Source organism: Mytilus californianus, unplaced genomic scaffold (assembly GCF_021869535.1).
Source record: "Mytilus californianus isolate M0D057914Y unplaced genomic scaffold, xbMytCali1.0.p SCAF_7, whole genome shotgun sequence".
NCBI lineage: Eukaryota > Metazoa > Mollusca > Bivalvia > Mytilida > Mytilidae > Mytilus > Mytilus californianus.
In genome coordinates, this window is record NW_026262723.1 from 32988619 (window position 1) to 33013063 (window position 24445).

The window sequence follows — 24445 nt, forward strand, 5'->3', positions numbered from 1 at the left end:
CTTCAAATATATAAGAATTAGGGATCTGTTATAAAATTGCAGCATCCTTTAGTAATTACTCTGTCTGTACATCTGTCACAGTTTCCTATTTTGTACAATAACCCAAGTTTTCCTCGACAGATATGCAACAATAAGTATCACATGACATATAAATATTTTCCATTTAGTCAATATTGGTGGATAACTTTCTGAAGCCTGAAGGATTATATCTCTTACAGATTTTTATTTTGATTGACAAATTTTTCAACAGATTTTTATGAACTTTTATACAAAAGTAGGTGCTTATGTAACAATACAAGTCAACTGAATATTAATAGGGAGATAACTTTACTTCATCTACATGAACCAACATAATAAGCATTAGGCTAGGCCATAAATCAGAAATGAGGGGACTCATAAGGTTGAATAAAAGTAACAATATTGTAATGTATCAGTTCCAAAGTTTTACCATCTTGCCCATCCCTACCCCACCCCTTTTTCCACATTTTTCTAAGATTTGTTGTAGCAATCTGATCTAAGGGCAAGACTATTGTTTTATATAAAGTTTTAATGGAATATTTTTCAGAGATTGCAGTTTTCATGAAATTGGACAAACGTTTCAGTGAGTCCCTTGGAAACTGAATCTGCCCCATATTTATTTTTTATTTTTGAGAATATACACTTTTGCAAGTTTGATCCACATTCTCATCCTGGATATGTATTGTAAATTGATGTTATATTATCATACTTCTTATATGGTTTGCCTATTAGGGAATACTTTGATATAATTGGTCGAGAGGACCTCGGGTAGTTGTTCTTGAAATTGTTTATTTTTTCGATAGACAATGTTGACCGAACTTCTTTTTGTAATCAATGAGGCGATAGTAACACAATCCGACTCAATGTTAAAACTATCTATTTTCACTTTGCATTAATCTTTAAATTGAATACAAACACAAATAAACAGCTGTGCCATGAGCGCATGATACGCCCGTCGTCTTGTGTGTGAATTTTTATGCAATAAGCATAAATAGTTTCTGACATACGGCGTGACATGCGAAAACCCCCTTTTTTTTTTACAAAAAACTCAATATCTCTAAAATAAAATTTTGAATCAAAACCAAAAAGTATACAGAGCTTTAGATTAATATAACTAAGAAGTGTGTAAAATTTTAAGCAATAATCATAAATCGTTTTTGAGATACGGCGTGACATGTGAAAAACCCCTCCCCCTTTTTTTACAAAATACTCAATAACTCAAAAATAAAATTTTGAATCATCACCAAAAAGTATACAAATCTTAAGGTTAATATAACTAAGAAGTGTGTAAAGTTTTAAGCAATAATCATAAACTGTTTTTGAGATACGGCGCGACATGTGAAAAACCCCTCCCCCATTTTTAACAAAATACTCAATATCTCTAAAATAAAATTTTGAATCATCACCAAAAAGTATACAGATCTTAAGATTAATAAAACTAAGAAGTGTGTAAAGTTTAAAGCAATAATCATAAATTGTTTTTGAGATACGGCGCGACATGTGAAAAAAAACACACACCTGTTTTTGTTACTAAGTCCCGTAACTCAAAAAGTTTTAATCTTATTTTCACCAAAAAGTATACAGATCGTTTGACCATCAAAAGAAACAACTATGTTAAGTTTCATGAAATTTGGATAAGTCATTCTCAAGTTACGGTGCGACATGTTTACGCCGGACAGACAGACGGACAGACAGACGGACGCCAGACATTTGTATACCATAATACGTCCCGTCAAAAATTTGACGGGCGTATAAAAATTCATTTGAATGAAAATAAGACTTTTTGTAGTTAATTTTTTTATCAGATAACAAATTACACGGAGTACATATTTTTGCGTTAACCAACAAATAAATTCATGCGCCTGGCCAATTCAATGACACACATAAACTACATGTATTGACATTTGATGGTGATTACGAGTGTGCAATTTTCCTGTAAAACATTTGTAAAATTCAAGGTTTCATCTTACAGATAATGTAATAAAATTTTACTGTTCGCGATCAAAATTTCACTGTTTGGGGGTGTTGAAATCAGTGGGGGTAATTAAAATAATAATACTTAAAGAAGTGATTTTCATGTCATTAACCCAGATTCAGTACAAGGTCATCACCTGACATGAGGGGTCACCCTATCAACACAGATGTTGGTTCTGATAATTTTAGCAACATTATTAGTCCCTGGATCATTAGTATTGTATATTTAAAGCTACAATAAATTTAAATCACTTAGTCTAGTGATTTATTTGTACTACTTAAATAGGTGACTATTAAAGAAAGACAACTCTTGCTTCCAACATTTGTGGACACAATGTCAGTCAGGGGTACTACTTGTACAAGTAATTTTTATTTACTTGAAGAAGTAAATATTAATATACTCATATAAGTAAATTTGTTGGATACTTAAACAAGCGTATTTTATTTACTTGTAAAAGGTAAATTATTTTATGGCCTAATTATGTCCCTTAGACATTCAGATTTTTTTACTTATACAAGTAAAAAAGTCATCCCATCTTCTTTTCTTGAATTCTTAGAACTTCTTTGCTCTAACAGAATTTTGAATTGTCTGTCCTTTGCAGATGTCTTTACTAATCATTTAATTGTAATTTCATGGACAATGAAAATATCATTTGACTGTTATCTTCAGAACACTGCTCATTTACAAGCCCCCAAGGAGCAATTTTTGAAGGCCTTGGCAAATACTTAAGATCTTTGCGAAATCAGTTTCTTTGTTGAATTAATGAGATGAAACATTGAACTCTTATAAACAAGAGTGCACACGCTGAAATGCCTCGCCTTCTTTACTAATCATTGATATTATGTTAATAGTCCTAAATATAAAGCTTTATTACAACTGTCACATAAACTTAACATTAAGCAAGTAAACTAAACATTGACCAATGAACCATGAAAATGAGGTCAAGGTCAGATGAACCATGCCAAGCAGGCATTACAGCTAACAATTCTTCCATACAACAAATATAGTTGACCTATTGCTTATAGTTTAAGAAAAACAGACCAAAACACAAAAACTTAACACTGAGCAGGTCAAGGTCAAATAAAACCTGCGTGACTGACATATAGATCATAAAACATTTCCATACACCAAAAATAGTTGAACTATTGCATATAGTATTAGAAAAAAAGACCCAAAACTCAAAAACTTAACTTTGACCACTGAACCATGAAAATGAGGTCAAGGTCAGATGACACCTGCCAGCTAGACATGTACACCTTACAGTCCTTCCATACACCAAATATAGTAGACCTATTGCATACAGTATAAGAAAAACAGACCAAAACACAAAAACTTAACTATAACCACTGAACCATGAAAATGAGGTCAAGGTCAGATGACACCTGCCAGCTAGACATGTACACCTTACAGTCCTTCCATACACCAAATATAGTAGACCTATTGCATACAGTATAAGAAAAACAGACCAAAACACAAAAACTTAACTATAACCACTGAACCATGAAAATGAGGTCAAGGTCAGATGACACCTACCAGTTGGACATGTACACCTTACAGTCCTTCCATACACCAAATATAGTAGACCTATTGCATACAGTATAAGAAAAACAGACCAAAACACAAAAACTTAACTATAACCACTGAACCATGAAAATGAGGTCAAGGTCAGATGACACCTGCCAGTTGGACATGTACACCTTACAGTCCTTCCATAAACCGAATATACTAGACCTATTGCTTATAGTATCTGAGATATGGACTTGACCACCAAAACTTAACCTTGTTCACTGATCCATGAAATGAGGTCGACGTCAAGTGAAAACCGTCTGACGGGCATGAGGACCTTGCAAGGAACGCACATACCAAATATAGTTATCCTATTACTTATAATAAGAGAGAATTTAACATTACAAAAAATCTTAACTTTTTTTTCAAGTAGTCACTGAACCATGAAAATGAGGTCAAGGACATTGGACATGTGATTGACAGAAACTTCGTAACATGAGGCATCCATATACAAAGTATGAAGCATCCAGACCTTCCACCTTCTAAAATATAAAGCTTTTAAGAAGTTAGCTAACGCCACCGCCGCCGCCGCCACCGCCGGATCACTATCCCTATGTCGAGCTTTCTGCGACAAAAGTCGCAGGCTCGACAAAAATTTTGAGCTAACCTGAGAAAAATTGTTAAAGGCATGCATAATTTTACATCTTAAAACTTGAGAATTTTAGTTGGATTGTAAAAAAAAATTACTTATACAAGTAAATTTTTGAGAAAATTAAGGGGAGATTATTCAAACATTATAATTAACTTATATAAGTATATTTTATTTACTTATTCAAATAAATAAAGATTACTTGTACAAGTAGTACCCCTGACTGAATGTTACTTGAATGAGTGATTTAAAAATCACTCATTTAAGTAAGTCCCCTGACTGTTAAATGTTTTTTTTTCATAACTTCCTTTCTAAGATTTTGGACAGGGGTTCACCCAACCCTGGATAACCTGTTGGGTCTGAAAGGTACAAATGTATGCACTCAGTATGGATAAGATTTTTTTTTTTGTAAAGCTGACCAAAACATTAGGTGCATATGTACATGAAACATCTAAGTCAGACATATATATGTGGGAAAAAAACTATGCAGTTACAGATCACACAAAGTGTCAGCTTGACATTTAAGGCAATGTATAATATACAGGTGTGAGAGAAAGGGAGTGAGAACTGGGAGAAAGATGGCTCCCAAACTTGAGAATTAAAGAATTTTTCACACTTTCATCTGTATATTTGTGAATACAATTTATTGAATTATTCAATGACATGAATTATATAAATAATTGATGCACAGTTGTCTCGATCTCAGTGTTTTAAGCACAAACTTACCAATACTGGTATCCCCATAAACAATTCGCTCCGCACACAATTCACATTTAGCATGGCATGATGGGTTAGAATTGTCTACCACATAGGCACCATTAGGAACTAATGGTTTGAAATAGTGGAGGGCCATAATAGTTGTGATTTTCACTTCACTGAGATTACCACTGCTGGACAAGTCTAACAATGACTTTAAGCATGATAAATGATTCCCTGAAAAAAAATCAATGAAACAATGACTACAAAGCAAGGTGTTGAGGGATTAAATTTTTTGCCTTATAAGTTATACTATGCTTTCTTTACCCATTTGATGAAAAAATAACACACTTTCTCCGAATTGTTGCACCACTTATGATAGGAAGGCCCAGAATAATGTCTTATTTTGGTGTTGAATAATTCTGACAAGTTTTGATCAAATACTTCAATAAGGAAAAGCTTTTAGTTGTTTTAAAATTTACAAAATATTGGATGATTTAAAAATCTGTACTTTTTTTAAATATGAATTCAATTTTTTGTTATAAATTTTTGTATGACAAAAAATAAACCACCTCATAATGTGCATTTAACAGTATAATATCTATAAGTTCATATCTATTCACATCATTGACATGCTATTACATCACATACAAGTCAATAAATAAAAAATTATATTGTATATTTAACATGTTTAACAGAAATAAATTTGATTTCTAAATGTATATACATGTATGTAATTAATTCAGTTGAAACTAAAGTGTCAATGTTCCATCAGGGAAAAACTTTACGGTCGCCCATGGCGACCAGAAATTGACCTGGGCGATCTTTTTATTCAATTGTGGTAGTCAGGTGGCGAATTGAAAACAAAGTACTCGACAGACGGAAATCCGCTGTTTACCGTGGCTCCAAGTGCGGGCTACTTCGCTGACAAAAATATAAATTCAAAAAGAAAAAAAAATCTTTTTAAAATGTATACAGGCAAGTGTCGAGAGTCGTATTGTCACAAAGTCACGGTCGCGATAAACAAGGATGTAAGTCAGTGTTTACCTTTGACTAAATATAGTTCACGTTAATTCAGGTCACTGATTGGTCGTCTATTTAAAGTCCGGAAAGTATCTTATCCCCGGCTTAGTATATTTCTAGGAGTTTGATTGGTTAACGCACGTCGTTACAAAACCCATAGCCCCTGGGTGTTGCTAACCCATATCCCCTGGACGTTGCTACCCATTACATCGTGGAATTTCACACGCGTTTTCCTTAGTTCCATGGTTGTTCCTTATGAAATATCGAATTCTGTAGATTTTCCATGATGTCTGTATAATTAAATATTTAATCCACTAACGATTTTGTCTTATTACATCGCCCACGTGGTGTCCAGAGAAATTATGAAGGTCAAAAATGAAAGTAGAATATTGTCGACCAAAAATAAATAACATTAGTTCAAAATGATTTTAGTTTCCTACTTACTGAACAGTTTACAAAAAAGAGAAAATCAGAGGAGATATCAATTTTATGACAATGCTTTTGAAATACGTGTACAAGTCTTTTGAGAAAAAAGGGGGGTCATTTGTTTACAAATGTACGTATAGTTACTCAAAATAAATCGATCAAGATATTTAATAAATGAGATTATTAAAGAAATAAAATTAAATATTTCATAGATCATCTACACATGCTACATGTATGTAAGGACAGAGAATTCTTTAGTTGTCTTAAAAAGATATTTTAAAAAAAACTGGTACACAGGGCATGAAGATTCCCATTTTGTAAATGATTTTTTTTTTATTAAATTTGATTGAAGTCAACAACAAAAATAAGACAAAATTTACATTTTCCCAAGCATCTAAATCATCTCCAGATATGCTCAGAATGCAGGATTTTGAGTCTAAAATTTCAAAATTTTCTTGGGGGGGCATGCCCCCAAACCCCCCTAGCAAGTTCTGCCAGCTTCGCGGGATTCACTGGTGATACTCATAGTGAAATAAGGTGGGCTACTAACTTTTTGTCTGGGCTAACTGATTTTCAAGTCTAGTAGCCCAGCTGGCTACTGGCCTTACAAAGTTAATGTTCACCCCTGTTACAGTTTATTAATTGATTAGATCATTGCCAGCTTACATAATGAGTGCATGTAGTAAATGAGCTATTAATTTAAAGAATTTCTAATAAAGTATTTTATATGATTTTTAATTTATTAACATTTTATATTTAATAGTATTTTTGAAAGCGATTTCTAAATTAAATTAATTAGATTTTTAACCCTAGAATTATTTTACAATTTGACATGCAGTTTATTGTATATATGCACATGTATGTGTTTTATAGTGTCTCATAAGTCAACTGTTTGACTGGGCATTGATTGCATTTTAAAGATATAATTGTATATATATATGACTAAATGTACTGTATCAATCAATGTGTGACACTCAAATAAAATAGATTTTATTATTATTTATTATCAATTATGGTATTAAATTCCAGGGACTATTATCTAGTCCTAGGTAATTATGTTGAGAGTTTACGTCCATAAGACAAAGACCCAAAATACGTGAAATGGGTATAATTTTGTGTTTCCATTTTGTAGATGTTGATCCGAGCTAGTACTCGAGTATCGCTCGGTATATCTAACGAGTACTCGATTAGTAAATCTTCACCGAGTTGACATCCCTACTTTAAAGTATATATTCACAAATATTCTGTTTTTGAACAGTCGTTTCTGGAGAAAGAAACAGTCTTAAAACTCTATGGTCATATTTACTCAGGAGAAACTGCACACAAACATTTTTTTGTAAAATTGAAAATCTCCCAATTTTTTTTTATTTGATCGAGCCACCAAAAAATCAAAAGCAGATTAAATTTGGTCTAAAAAAAGTTCCATATCTTCATTGTCCTGCTATATGCCAGGTGACAGTCCCTGTCAAAATGCCACAATGGTTATGATTGTTCATCATTGATAACCATGTTGGGATATGCTTTACACCATGGTCATACATGTACATTAAGCCACAGTTGTTCATGATAAAATCTCATGTGGTTGACTATAAAATTGAGAATGGAAATGGGGATTATGTCAAAGAGACAACAATCCGACCAAAGAGCAGACAACAGCCAAAGGCCACCAATGGGTCTTCAATGCAGTGAGAAAATCCCGCATCCGGCGGTGGTCCTCAGCTGGCCCATAAATAAAATTGTGTGCTAGTTCAGTGAAAATGGACGTCACACTAAACTCCAAAACATATAAATGAACTCAAATTAAAAAACATACAAGACTAACAAAGGCCAGAGGCTCCTGACTTGGGACAGGCGCAAAAATGTATGCTCAATCCGACAATCATGGTGAAAGTTAATCATGGCCAAATTAAAATACAATAAAGCAATTACTTGAATAAATAATAGAGCAGATTTATCATGTTTATGTCAATAACAAAATATTCTCTTTACATTTGAAACCACATACAAACTAGTTTTTTCAACAATCTTACGACTTAACACTATGACAGTGCTCAAAAGAAATATTGTGCGAGTCCTTTCGAAATCTGGGACTTTAACAAACAGCAGTAATGTATAACTTACTTTGAGACTTTGAATATTCAATTTCTGCTTGTTTTGGCAGGGCCTGTTGTCATTTCTTTCTCAGAATGCATAGAAGGAGTCGTTATTTCTGACTCTCTATCCACAGCCTTTACGATTAACTTTTGAATCCACAAGCCTGAAGTTCAATTTTTTAAAATTTTTGTTGGATTCTGTTGGCTTGTAGAGAAGAATTTTACAAGTCTGGAAGCAATTTTACAAGACAATGCCGTAGGACTTGTGGTTAAGCATGATGACTGTATCCAAGTTCATAAATTTGCCTTTCATTATCATCAAATGGCATATAAAGAACTTGAAAAAATCTCAGATTAATGACAAGACATCGTTGTTTAAAACTCATTGTAAATATTCTTCCAAATTCCCGCAAAAGTATTCGATATCAATAATTATCACCAATGGTAAAGAATGTTTCCTTTAGAGTGAAACGTTTAAATGATTTAGAAAATTAATAAACTATTATCACAGATCTAGATATGTCTCGCCTTTTTGTAATTTTGATAATGCAAATGTTGAAATTAAAATAGCGAATACTTTAACATGTACAAAAATGTACATCAAAGTCAATGAACCATGACTATAGGTACATGGTTAAACAATCTCCATGGAAATGAGATGTGCCAATGCTAATACAACCACATACTAAATACCATTGACTTTTCATAAGTCCTTCCCTTTAAACAAACCTTAACACAAACATTAACTTGTAAACTATGTAAAAGTTTCAAAGTCGATGAACCATAATTAGGGGGTGGGGTTATATAATCTCCATGGAAATAAAACTTGCAAATGCCAATACATTTGAATACCGAATTTCATTGACTTAACATTATAGTGGTTCATCTTAAACTGACCTAATCACAAACTAATACATGTACATGTAAACTAAGCAAAAGTTTCAAAGTCAATAGACCATGACTGAGGGGTAAGGACCAAATATTCTCTATGGAAATGAGATGTGCTAATGCTTATACAACTGCATACCAATTATCATTGACCTACCACTAGCAGTTCCCCTTAAACATGTTAAACAGACCTAATCACAAACTAAAACATGAAAACTAAGCAAAAGTTTCAAAGTCAATAGACCATGAATGAGGGAACAGGGCCAAATAATCTCCATGGAAATGAGATATGCCAATGTTAATATAAATACAACTGCATACCAAATATCATTGACCTACCACTAGTGGTTCCCCATAAATTGACCTAATCACAAACTAATACATGTAAACTAAGCAAATTTTCAAAGTCAATAGACCTTGACTGAGGGGGCAGGGCAGGGCTTCCAAAATTATTTTTAGCCAGCCGGACATTTTATTTATTATCCCGATTTTAATCCCTTAAGACTAAATAAACAAAAGGCAATTATGGTAATCAGTTGCCGAGTTGGCCATCCCAATGATTGACATTAAAAAAAACGATATTAAATTTTCTTCGATTTAAATTCGAAGTTCTGACGTAAACTGTTAAATTGGCAGTGCATCATTCGAAGTGTAAAACATCAGCGTACGTATATCTGCCTTAGACTCTTTATTTGTGCAAAATAACGTTGTAAAAACTTTACTTTCATTTTTATACCGGATGTTATATTGACAATGGTAAAACATGGACCAGAGACGGATACGTAAATTCCGTGTACGTTTGCAAAGCGTGAATGAGTGGAAGTAGCTCTTTCTTATTCTACGTTATTTCTTCTAGAAAATATTCGAAATAAACGTGAGATAAAGGTATCAATGACAATTTAAGCATTTTTTGAAGAAATTAGGATGCATAATTAAATTTCACACCTGCGCACATGTGTACTAGTTCAAACAGAGACATGTCTCTAGGTTCAAACAACGTGGTTATGACGATTTTTCATTTTCAGCTTTTTAATTTTTTCATCAAATCATATTTGAAAACGTATTTCTGATAATTTAAATCTTTTTGACTATATTAATTAGATGCAAACCGCTGAAATGTAAGAAAATAACTTTGAATAGACCGATCAATGTCCGGTTCAAAATAGTTTACATGTCACCTGAACAGGTAAATTTCAGCTGTTTGACTACTAATTAGCCTTGATTAAAATGAGAAGGTATTAAAGTAGGGGTTGTTTTGATAGAACTTAATGATCATGTCACTTTTATGACAGGAAATGTGTGGCTGTTAAAGGCAAAACGTTGGGTCAAAAAGATCGCGAATTATGTTAAATGACCGTCTCTTAAAGCCTTGAAAACTAAATAGTAGTTGACCGTTTCATGCTTTGCCCAGCCAAACTTTTACCGGACATTATACAAATGTCCGGCATATATGACCATTTTGGAAGCCTTCGGGCAGGGCCAAATAATCTCCACGGTTATGAGATGTGTCAATGCTCATACAACTGTATACCAAATATCATTGACCTACCACTAGTGTTTCCCCATGAACTGACCTAATCACAAACTAATACATGTATACAAAGCAAAGTTTCAAAGTCAATAGACCTTGACTGAGGATGCGGGGCCTAATAATCTCCACGGTTATGTGATGTGCCAATGCTAATACAACTGCATACCAAATATCATTGACCTACCACTAGTGGTTTACCATGAACTCTAGACCTAATCACAAACTAATACATTGTTGACTACGCCGCTGCCAGAAACAGCATACCTATAGATGTCTTGCTTTTTGACTCCGTCAACATGGTCAAGGCGAGACAAAAATCAACAAAACACAAACGAAATGAAATAGGAACCAACGATTAGAAAGTAAATCATATTTTAAAACAAAATATATTTAAACTTTTTGATTTAAAAAAAAATTCAAATAAATACATGAAATAGTTGTATGTTCATTATAATATTGATTGATGAACAAATGTGACTACTCATGCTACTGGTCAATGCTGGTGTAGGAGAAAAAAGGATGAATATTAGAGATCAAAGGCAACATAAAGCCTTAAAAGGAACGGGAAATAGGAGCGAACGGTAGAGGCGTATCCAAAATTTCCCAAAAAGGGGATGGCACATTTTTTTTATTATAAAAGGGGGCCCAACATCCCCGTGATTTATTTTAAGACGCAGATAAAGGATGGCGGGATCTTGTGGCCCTCTCTAAACTTGAACACAGTCCCCTCTAAACCCGACTCTGGTAGAGGCAGTATAGGGAATGTATGCATGTTCTGTATTGAAAATGGTCAGTACAACTTTAATGTGAGCATTTTCCTACGTACCCCATTTGCAGGTCTTAACTACTACCAGAAAGTTTACCTTCCCCCAAATCAAAATACAATGCAATAAAACATACAATCATATGCCCACCTGATGCATTCATCCTCAAGATGTAAAAAATGCAATTCATATATGCAAAATACATGTAAGGCACGGATAGGGTCAACCTAGATGCCACATAAATGCAATAGCAACAAAAACCTATGAGGACATATATATATGTACATGTATGTGGATGCCAAACAGATACACCTAAAGTCCCAGATTCATTGTAAAGCAAAGCAGAAAATCCTAAGATTAAGGACTTCAGAAAGAACTTTCTATCAACAGTCAGAGCTCAGACATACACAAGTCGTTTTTTGTTTATGACTTGCATAAATATAATTATTATGAAAACATTTTTTTTTTATTATCAGACTTATTTAAGTCAGAAAATGACAGACTTGTTTAGGTCTATTTTTGTTTATGAAAAGACTTACTTTTACTTGGTGGCCAAAGTACACCACCTATTTAAATCAAAAACTTGTCTGAGAGTTCACAAGGACCTTAGGCATGTTAGGCTTTGCTACCTCTATTCAATTTTCTCATGTTTCTAGTTTAACATTATTACTTAACATAGATGTTTTTTATCATTTTGTGTGGTTATCATGGTTATGCATGTTATAAATGGTTGCATTGTTAAGTAAATAAACATTTTAAGGCCAAACTTAACTAATAGTTTGTTTGCTGTTTCACTACCCATGGATAAAAAATATGAGTACATGTAGGTAGGAAGGAACATATTTTTATTTTTTTAGTAAACAAATTAAACCATTAAAACAGACACAAGCATAATGATAAAGATTCTAATTTAACAATAAAAATATTTTTTGTTAAAAAACACCAATAAGATTATTTGGGTAGGGCCATTTTTTCTGGGTACATGTAGGTAGGCGAACAGCAAACAAACATATTTTTATTTTAAGCCTAATATCTCCACTTTTTTAGGCTCTCATGCATATTTTTCTTTGGAAGACAAAGCATTTTTCAATGTTGTCACAATTTCATGTTGATGCGTGACCTTTATATAAATGTGCTTGGGTCTAGAAGTTGACCAATTTTGGTAACTTATCGAATTGCAGGCCTAGAAGTCAATCAATATTTGTAACTTTTTGATTCAAGTCAACTATTTCTTCCTTTTGTCACCGGATATATTTTCATTGTATTTTATACATCCTACTACAAATGTATGCCCTATGTGTTTTCTATGCTATTATGTTTAAATACCATTCATATCACTTGAATATTTCATATTCATCATTACTTTGACGATTGACAGCAAATAGTTTAGAGCTAAAATTGAGAATGGAAATGGGGAATGTGTCAAAGAGACAACAACCCGACCATAGAACAGACAACAGCAGAAGGTCACCAACAGGTCTTCAATGCAGCGAGAAATTCCCGCACCTGGAGGCGTCCTTCAGCTGGACCCTAAACACATATATATACTAGTTCAGTGATAATGAACGCCATACTAAACTCCAAATTTTACACAAGAAACTAAAATTAAAAAAAATACAAGACTGACAAAGGCTAGAGGCTCCTGACTTGGGACAGGCGCAAAAATGCGGCGGGGTTAAACATGTTTATGAGATCTCAACCCTACCCTATACCTCTAGCCAATGTAGAAAAGTAAACGCATAACAATACGCACATTAAAATTCAGTTCAAGAGAAGTCAGAGTCTGATGTCAGAAGATGTTACCAAAGAAAATAAACAAAATGACAATAATACATAAATAACAACAGACTATACTACTAGCAGTTAACTGACATGCCAGCTCCAGACTTCAGTTAAACTGATTGAAAGATTATGTCTTCATCATATGAATATCAGGCACAATCCTTCCCGTTAGGGGTTTAGTATCATACCATCATAACATATATGAGAAGAACATAACCCGTGTCATGCCAACAACTGGTTTTTAAATAAATGTGTTTAGTGCCGATGCAAAGACCCTATAAGTGAATCAATATTAACGCCAAAATATGCAATCTTTAATGACCTGACAACAGTATCGTAACTATATCCCTTCTTAATAATAATAAGTCTATTTAAAGGTTTTGTTAGCTTCAGAGGTGAATACTGACATTTTTGTGCTTTATAAAGAATATTTCCATAAAAAATTGGATGTGAAATACCTGAACGTATAAGAAGTCTGCATGTTGAGCTATATTCACGAATGATGTCCTTATACTGATGATAAAATTTAGTAAATGTTTTGACTAGTTTGTGATATCGAAAACCCTGGTGTAATAATTTTTCAGTAATACATAAATTTCTCTCGTTAAAATCTAAAACATTGTTACATACACGAGCGAATCGTACAAGTTGAGATATATAAACACCGTAAGATGGTGACAAGGGAACGTCACCATCTAAAAATGGATAATTAACGATAGGAAATGAAAAATCATCTCTTTTATCATATATTTTAGTATTAAGCTTTCCGTTAATGATATAGATATCAAGATCGAGGAAAGGGCAGTGGTCATTGTTAGTATTAGCTTTATTTAAAGTAAGTTCAACAGGATAAATTTCTTTAGTATACATACTGAAGTCGTCATTATTGAGAGCCAAAATATCATCCAAATATCTAAAAGTATTATTAAATTTGTGTATCAGATGTTGTTTCGATGGGTCTTTGCTGATTTTTGTCATAAATTTTAACTCATAGGAATACAAAAAAAGGTCCGCAATAAGTGGTGCACAGTTAGTCCCCATTGGAATTCCGATAACCTGACGATATACGGAATCTCCAACGCGAACAAAAATGTTATCTAGTAAAAATTCAAGGGCATATATACAATGTAGTATCAAAGCATGTCCAATTGACATAGTTTTTTTGTTTATTGCTACTAAAAAATGACCTAAAAGAGTTTGAACATATATATTCACATTCTGACTTTTTAAATGCCCATTTAATTAGGTGTGTGAATTTTTTCTTAATGAGAATGTGAGGCAATGTGGTATATAGGGTAGAAAAATCAAAACTTTGAACAGATTCAAAATCACCAATATATGCATGCAATTTATCAAGTACTTCCAACGAGTTCTTGACACTCCAAAAGTAATTAATTCCACTATTTTCGAAGGCCTTATTTGAACAATTTATTATCAGGTTTTTGATTGTACCAAGTGTACTGGTAAGCATGGTAAGAAGAATAGACAATTTAGTAGTGGAACAATGGCTTGAAGACGAAATGAATCTATATTTGTAAGGTGTTTTGTGTAGCTTCGGAAGCCAATACATAGTTGGGACTTTCATTGTATTTGGTTCTGCTTGTAAAGCGGTAGCTAAAAGTTTATGTTTGTTACAGATGTCGTTTTCTGAAAATGGAGTCAGTTGGAATGTTGGTGAATTGGTGATTTCTTTTTTCAGAACCTCAATGTAAAATTTACGTCAAACAATAATAATATTATTAGCAGCTTTATCGGCCGGGACAAAAACAAATTCCTTAGCTAGTTCTTTTAGTTTATGTTTGATACGAGAAATAGGTTTATTGTGGTTATTGTTAAGAGTAAAATGTTCTTTAAAATGTTGGATACGTATATATCAACTATGTTCATTACTGATTTAAAAAAAGAGTCCAGAGATTTTTTGTCAGCTTTTTCCCGTTTTATCCATTTCAAACAGTAAGTATGGAGTGAGTCGTGGATGATATTACGACACTCATTCCAATTAATAATTGACGGGGGACGATATTTAGGTCCTTTACTGAGGAATGTTTTTAACTCTCGGTCTTGAACGATGTTAAGATCTCCTGTTATAACATGGGAAATGGGTCCATAAATGTATTCGGAATTACTGCAATTACATGAAGTAGGCGTATTTTCACTGATATTAACATCTTTACACAATTGGCTATAATTAAACACAAATTTCCGGGTAGATTTCTTGTTAATATAACAAATAAGAGGGAGAGTTCAGTATTATCAAAATATCCTGGAATTTGTTCTTTAACAGAAAGGTCGTTAAAAATACCGGCAATATTTACAAAATCAAAACCTTTATTGACATACTTTATTTTAATAAACTGTTTTTTATGATCTTCAGGGCGATCAATTTTGGGAAACAGTTTAGAATAACAATATGCCATTATAATTTGAACGATTTCATACTTCATGTACTTAGGACTGCTATATGAAATTGTGTTGCAATCCTCTAAAATTTTATTTAACTTATTAACCAGTAATGAACAGAGCTTTGTTAACAGATAATGTCTGCCGTTGTTTTTTGAAATAGAAATTAGGTCTGAAATATTGGTATGATTGGTCCGAAATTTTCTTTGATTGCGATTTTTTCTACGACTATGAGAACGGTTTTTACGAACAGTTTTAGAAACTATATCCAAAATGTTAACAGAATCAGTTCTTGATATATTACCAATTCCCATGATATTATCATTAAGACCGAGAGGGTAGACTGTCTGTAATTTTTTAATCCAATTTAATTCAATTATTTTCCGCGATCGTACAAACTTTGAATGAGATTCACCAGGCTGCTTATTTACTACTTCTAAAGGTTGAACTGCTAAATATTTAATAGGATGATTGTGCTTCTTAAGGTGTTGATAAATGATACTTTTGAATTTATTGGGTCTTTTCAGGGTTTGACACTAACTAAATGTATGTACTAGCCTGCAGGGCTAGTGAAATTAGTATTCTACTAGTCCTCTTGTCAATTCACTAGTCCACCGGCACGACCCTATCTAGGAGGGTCTGGGGGCATGCCCCCCCCCAGAAAATTTTGATACAAATGAAGCTAAATCCTGTGTTCTGGAGCATTTCCAGAGGGTTTTGAACACGTTTTATTACATGAAATTTCACTGGTTTGCTAATAAAAAATAAAAAAAAAAAAAAAAAAAATCCAATTGTTTTGAAGACCCCTTTGGCAATGTTTGGTCATTACTTCATCATCATCCTCATTTTACTTATCATTATTACTAGTGTCTGTAATAAAGATGGATAAGTTAGGGATTTAAAAATACACCCACAAAAGAGGATAGGTTTGCCCTTGCTGTTTTTTGTCATAATTCTTCATCAGGACTCCTTCTTTTCCCTTGTTGTTTCAGTTTATTTTTTTTTTGCAGGAAAAGATTTTATTCCTAAAAATCAGTAAAGTTTTACCAGAGACCACTTTTTCAAATCAGTCACTGGAAAATATATCAGAAGGGTGGACGAAGAAAGTCTTCGTTGCAGGTACTTATAAAATATTTATTTCTTTTATAAGGGTTAGGATAATGTGTTCCAAGTAAAGATATTGAAATAAGTTCGAATATATTATTATTTGGTGTTCAGTAATGTCAGATTATAGCTCAGTCGCATTGAATAATTCAGTTTAACATGTCAGATTGTCTATGCCTTATCCGTATGTTACAGAATAAATTTTTTAATTGTGTTTACAATTTGTATTATGCAGAATAAAATATATCTTTTGTTGGACTACTCTGTCTCAATTTTATGCAGAAATGGCCCTTTATTAAATACCATGCAAACAAGTTAGTTTGATGGTTTGGTGACTGTCAGTGTCATTGTCCCATACATGTATTTTCAGCGAAATTTTGGAGGTTCCACCGACATGACCAAGATCTGTCCAACACTGTTTAACAGGTATTGATGTATTGGTTCAACGTAGAATATTACAATACTACATGTATGAAGATCAATCTAGTCAGCCGTTTTTGGTAAAACTTATATATATATACATGTATATATGTACAGTCATATTAAATATGTTCCTGAACAACTTTAATACTGATGGTGAGACAAGAAATATTTGTCGTCGAGATATGTGTTAATATTTAGAGGATTTCCGACTGTGAAAAACTGATGTATTAAAGGTATATTTGAAATTTATATTTCTCATGTTGCGCATACCTACCGGGAGGCTAATATACAACATTCTTATCTAAATAAGTTAACCTTTGATGTTAATTGTTATCTGAAAAAGTGAATTATTTATATGCCATTTAAATACATGAAATATAAATGATTTAAATATTAATATACTAGCCTTTCACTTTCTATAGTACTAATTTAAATACTAAAGCAGTGATTTAAATGTACGTCTAGCCAAACAGAGCGTAAAGGCTATAGTCTAATTCAAAATATGCAGCGCTAAACTATTTGCTGTCAATCATCAAAAGTAATGATGAATATGAAATATGGAAATGATATGAATGGTAAACGTATATAACATAGAAAACACATACATGTACATTTGACATAGGGCATAGTATGAATCGATGTATAAAATACAATGAAATTTTTTGTCTAAGATCAAAGGGAAACAAATCCTGAAACTTACAAATTTAGATCTCTATGAGTCAAAAGCAGATTTAGACTTATTTATGTTTGAGCTCTGACTGGTGTCTTCCTCCTATTCCCACTTTTTAAAAATCACTATTCCTTCTATTCCCACATGCAAATAACAATAGATGTTTTGATAAATAATTTGTTTTTATAACAATCAAGGTTAATTAAGAATTCACCTAAGATTTACCTGTATTTTTTAAAAAAGAAAACCCATTTCTCACACTGTTTAAGTATATTATTTAAAAAAAAATTAATACACTGTTTGTTTGAATATGTTTTTTCTTCTTCAAAGAATTACCTTAAAATAAATAATAATAAGTCAGATAAATAGAAGTAAGATTAAAAAATTATTGAATTTGTAAACCTAACAAATTGGCATCCGACCACATAAACTGATGATAGTTAATATTAAAACAAACTTTCCCATCTTGCAAGATTACCATGTACAACAAACGCAAGAAGAACCTACCAGTTTTAGGGGACGACCATTTTGATATTCTGGGGGGAGGGGGGCCAGGAGGATTTGTTTTGGATCGATTATTTATTTTTGTAAACTAAGAGGACAGATTATTTATTTTCTGCACTGTTGAAGCAAGATTTTTCATTTTCATTAAAACAAGGGACTGATTATTTATTTTCATAACTATATTAATAATATTTGAAAACATACAATTTTTAAAATCGTTTTTTATTATAAATAATACATGTACAGTCAAGTCATTAATGTACCATTTAATCAGAATTAATCATCATCCTCTGCGGAAATGAATCTTCTGATTTCCAAACTGCATATACATGTATTGCATACATACACGGTATTAGAGTTGGGCTGTGACTAGCCTCTTTTAAAAGTATTGCCAAATATATTTACACCGAGCGGAGCGAGGCAAAAAAATTTGAAGTGTTTTGAAGCCGCTGTTTGCCCAAAGAAACTATAGAACAAATGATGCAAAATCGTGCTTTCTGGGCGTTCCCAGACCCTTTCTTATTCTGAAAACTCAAGTTCTGTTTTAATAATTTTTTGAAAATATTTTGGTCTCAACATGCTGAAAGCAAAATGTATAGATTCAGCGTAAGACTTAAGTTTTTATGGACAACATCAAAAGACCAATATGAAGAATAAAGTAAAAATGTAATTCACATAGTTAAGTATGTGGCTGCTGGTTTTTTTTTTTTTTCGTTGTTGTTTCGGCATGCAGAATTTAAATCTTTTATACCTGTAAATTATATGGGGTTTTATTCAAATTAAGTTAAGAGGGGGCTGATTATAAGTGACATAACTATGTCAAGTAATTTTTAATAACACATTTCAGTTACAACTTGATGTAGCTCTTAACTGGGGTACAATTTAAAGTAGTTAAGTTGTAAAATTAGCTAAAAGTCTTACAACTTTTCAAGTAAGTCTTCCTGGTTAATCACCGCTCTTCCCCACTACTGTTTATTTTATTATTTTTTTTTGCATCTCATCCTGTCATGTGTGTTCATGTTATGTTATAACTTTTGATGAACTTCTTTGTACCATTGTAACTATATGGTGTTTGAGGAATAAAGAATCTTGAATCTTGTTAATTTGTATAGTTTGTTTCATATTATAATGCTTGCTTGAATCTACTGTTGAATTTATGTTATAAAAGAAATAAAATAAATTACTTATATTTGTTTCCATTTCTTGCATATTTATTTAAATTAAAAACACAGAATTCATACACATACAAAAATAACCTATTACCTATAAAAAAAAACCTTGTCAATTAAAAGTTGATTAAACAATGTTTATACAGTATAATCCTTTGTTTGCACAAGTTTTCCTCCTATTCGCACATGCAATTTTAACTTTTCTTACCAGATTTATAAAAAGTGGGAATAGGAGGAATGAACCCTCTGACTGATCAATAAGAGGAATCGTGACAGCTGCCCCCTGGCCAATATAAGTACTACCATTGGCATTACAAATTTTGAAAAATAAACAGATGTTAGTCATAGTTAATACTTTAAAAAGAGGCATGCAATATTGTATTTCCAATATAAGTCTCTGGGGCCTATTGTTGAGTTTAGAGAGGGCCACCGGTCCCCGCCCTCCTTTATCTGGATTTTAAAAAACATCACAGGATGATTGGTACCGGCCTCTGCTTTTACAATACATCTAATCGCCATTCTGGATAAGTTCTAAAATTATACAACTTTTTCATCCAGTTGAAGCTATCTCAATGTATCTGGGGCCCTGTTTAAACAATACACCATGCATGATACTTTTTAATGAGATCTGTTTAAAACATCGTAAATACTTCAAACAAAACATTTTTTGACTATAATTTGAGTTTCGAAAAAGTGGATCATAATCTATCAACAGTCAGGGGACTTATTTAAATAAGTGATTTTTAAATCACTTATTTAAGTAGCAAATTCGAAGTTTTTTCACAAGTTGTGATTTTTTAGTTTTACCAAAATTTTAAACACATAGGTTTAGATAATATCTTTTCATTAGTAAAATTGAAAAAAATGAACTTTTTGCTTCTTTTAAGCAGCAAGGTTTATGCCTTTGATGCAATCATTTAGCTGCAAATTTTATTTTAGTTGAAAAAATGCTATAAAAATGGCTTTACATAATGAACTGATACTTTCTTTACAGATTTTTCCCAGCAGTGGGAGTATTTTTCCTGTAAAATTCAAGGTTTCATCTTATAGATTATGTAATAAAATTCTACTGTTCGCGATCAAAATTTCACTGTTCGGGGGTGTTGAAATTAGTGGGGGTATTAAAATAATGATACTTAAAGAAGTGATTTTTTGGAAGGAAATTGAGGTATGATACTTAAACAAGTGATTTTTATGTCATTACCCTAGATTTAGTACAAGGTCATCACCTGACATGACCTGGTCATTCTATCAACACAGATGTTGGTTCTGATAATTTTAGCAACATAATTAGTCCCTGGATCATTAGTATTCTATATTTAAAGCTACATGTACAATAGAATTAAATCACTTAGTCTAGTGATTAATTTGTACTACTTAAATAGGTGATTATTTAAGAAAGACAACTCTTACTTCCAACCTTTATGGACATAATGTTACTTGAATCAGTGATTTAGAAAATCACTCATTTAAGTAAGTCCCCTGACTGATCAAAGTTTCGTATTGATCGCTTTCTAAATTTTTTCCTCCCTCAGCTCGTTACTGATGACCTTTGTTGTTTACCTGTTCAAGGCCTGTTGACCCAAACAGGAAGTTGTCTAAATGACTGTTTTTTTCCGGATTGGACTAAATAGCGATAAGGTGTATAAAATAAATGTACCATTGTAACAGCCACTATGTTCCGTCAGTAACTTTGTTCCGGCGGAACTTTTCAACTAGTTATTTCGTTCCGATGGAACTTTCCAACTAGTTGTTTTATTCCGAGTGCAGTCGAAAAGTTCCGGAAAAAAGTAGCTAGTTGAAAAGTCCCGGAACAATGTAGCTAGTTGAATAGTTCTGGCGGAACAGAACAACTAGTTACATCGTTCCGAATATACCATATTTCGTCCTTTTCGTAGAAAGAAGGGGAAGAATGAGTATCAGTATATATAAGAGCAAATCATTAATTTACAAGAATACCCAACGCACTGAAAGTGGTTTCTTTGGGGAGAAATATGCAAAATTTAAGTTGTATTTCATAGTTCACATAAAACGGAATAAGTTGCATTATCATGCAAATTTAGTATTCATAGTACCCTCAAAAGAGGGGAGAATACCCCCCTCCTCATGTGGTTCTTTGCATCAATTCTCCAAATGGAACTTTGTGACTGGTTGAAAAGTTCCGTTGGAAATTTTGGGCTAGTTTGTTAGTTCCGGTTTTGACTTATTTGCTAAAGAGGAACTTTGTGGCTAGTTGATAAGTTCCTTTTGACTTTTGTAATCAGTATCTTGGTTTCCCTTTGAAAGGTTCAAATATAATATGTTGCGCTTTTACTTTGCATCAATTCTCCAAATGGAACTTTCTGTCTGGGTGATAAGTTCCGTTGGAACTTTTGGGCTAGTTTGTTAGTTCCGGTTTTGACTAATTTGGCAAAAAGGAACTTTCTAACTAGTTGATATGTTCCGTTGGAACTTTTCAACTAGTCACTTTGTTCCGGTGGAACTTTTAAACCAGAGGAAGAACAAAGTAACTAGTTAATAAGTTCCTCCGGAACTTTTCGGCTAGTTAGTTCTTTCCGCCCGGAACTTTCCAACGTCGGAACAAAAGAGCATTTACACCATCTCCTTTCTGGGAAATTTTGAATCCGCCTTTACCTTTTGCTCCTATTTCCTGTTCATGGTTTATGTTTAATCAAACTTTAGTTTTATTTCGTTTCTTTTCATGGATCTCCTGTAGTTGGTGATCGCAATACTGGTATACCAGTATTGTCCACAATACTGGTATAAAAATTTTGTACCAGTATTGTTACTTTAAAAAAAAAAAACAGCAATACTGGTACATTACTGATATACCAGTATTGTAGTTGTATTGTTCACTATACTTTAAGGTGTATTTGAAAAATGAATTTTAAGCAAAATTAGATATTGAAGATCAAAGAGAGATTAAATGAACTCAAAAAGATTATAGAGGATAATTGTGAAATCAATTAACAACCAGTTAAAAATAATTCATATACTTGTACAAATAAACAAAAGATTATTGTAATTAACTCATCTTATTCAAACAATTGTTAATTACATAAATAATTGCTAATAATTTTATCATATTTCTATATTTTATTTAATTCAATTTATTTTCTTATTAATCTTTCACAATAAACATGATAAAAGATATCAATATCCAATAAACATAAAAAGTTGCTTAATAGGGGAACCTGATTATAATCAAATTAACTAGTTTGTCTACATGAATGTTAAGGGTAGTTAAAGCAGTTGATTCAGAACCATGGGCAATACAATTTGTAGCAGATATATCTACTGCCGTACTGGTACAAATACTCAAATACTAATACTAGACCAGCACTCCTACAGTAAGAGAGCCGTACAGGTGCTATCTAAACAAGCTTGTAATCTAGTAAGCGTAAGAGAAAGTCCACAGACTGAATACCTAAATATCAGTATAGGAAGTGGGGGTTGCAGAAATGCCATCTGAAGAAGAAATTAACAATACCAATGCTGATGATACAGAAGCTATAACAGCATTAATGTCAATATAAAATTCACTAAAATATACTATTGAGTCTTGGAAAGAGAGAGCTGGAAGAAAACATAGAAGAAAGTAAAGAGTTTGATAAAATGCTGAAACAGTACGGTTCCCTAAAGAAAAAAACATCAGAATATTTTAAAACTTTCTTTGATTACAATCACAGTGTACCATCAATGGCATCATCAGTTAAACATACAATCATTCCATATAAGATTGTCATGTCATATGTTAATATCATTATGCATATATATGTGACACCTTTAATAAAAGATTAATTACCTATATGTATTGTTTATTTTAAAAAAACACAATACTGGTACAATACTGGAATACAATACTGGTACAAAATTTTTATACCAGTATTGTGCACAATACTAGTTAGTCCGAGATTACTCTGACGTCCAACGGCTGTTTTGCCAGACAAGCTGGGGCCACGGCCCCAGCTTGTCTGGCAAAACAGCCGTTGGACGTCAGAGTAATCTCGGACTAAATACTAGTATACCAGTATTGCGATCACCAACTACAGGAGATCCCTTTTCATTAATTCTTATTTCATTTCATTTTGTTTCTTTTCGTTTCTATTTCGTTTCCCATTTCATCCCCCCCCCCCTAAATTAAATGACCATTATCCCCAACCTGTTTAACAGTTACATGCAAGATGTAAAAGACTTACCGGATAAAAAATCAAATAAACATTCAAAAATTGGTCTGTCATCTTTTGCAATATTATCCTCTTCTCCCGCTATAATATCGATCAGTTTCTTGTAACTATACATGTACCACAGGTCGAAATTGAAATTTAATTTTTGTTTACGATATTGAATAAAAGCATCGGTAAAAGACCAAGGGTAACCACCGTTGCATATCTCGAAGATAAGCGGCTTCAATCTTCGCTCATACTGGTGCAAGACGGAATCTATTTTCATTGCTGGAATTGCAAATTTTGAAAATTCTTTTTTTTTATCGTAGAATGTCTTCTGCTTCTTCAACGCCGCCATTTTTCAAACTTAGATGTGTGTGTCGGAAGCAAGACAACTCGCCCCAATGCCAAATCGCCCCACGCCAAATAGCCCCACTTTTTCACAAAACTCGCCCCACTCTTGTTTACCAACTCGCCCCATTTTTTAAAAAATCGTTCAGCTCTGGTTAACCAACTCGACCCACTCATGGAAAAGTTTAAATCCCGTTAAACTTACTCCTGCCAACTCGCCCACTTATGAAAAAGGCCAACGGTTAAAATCCCGTTAATATATAATAAATGTCTGCCAACTCGCCCCACTCATGAAAGCTTATCTACA

General features: G+C 32.8%; 1 protein-coding gene across 1 annotated transcript in view; it reads right to left on the bottom strand.

Annotated features, from left to right (window-relative positions):
- The window catches only part of LOC127708928 (uncharacterized), a 58097-nt gene extending 33936 nt beyond the window's left edge, over positions 1-24161 (bottom strand). Inside the window, exons 1-2 of the mRNA XM_052214115.1 lie at positions 23821-24161; positions 4875-5081 (exon numbers count right to left, since the gene is read on the bottom strand). Coding sequence (XP_052070075.1) covers positions 4875-5081; positions 23821-24145 — 532 coding nt within the window. The 5' untranslated portion in view covers positions 24146-24161. The remainder of the gene's footprint in view (positions 1-4874; positions 5082-23820) is intronic.
- Between the last annotated feature and the right edge of the window lie 284 nt (positions 24162-24445).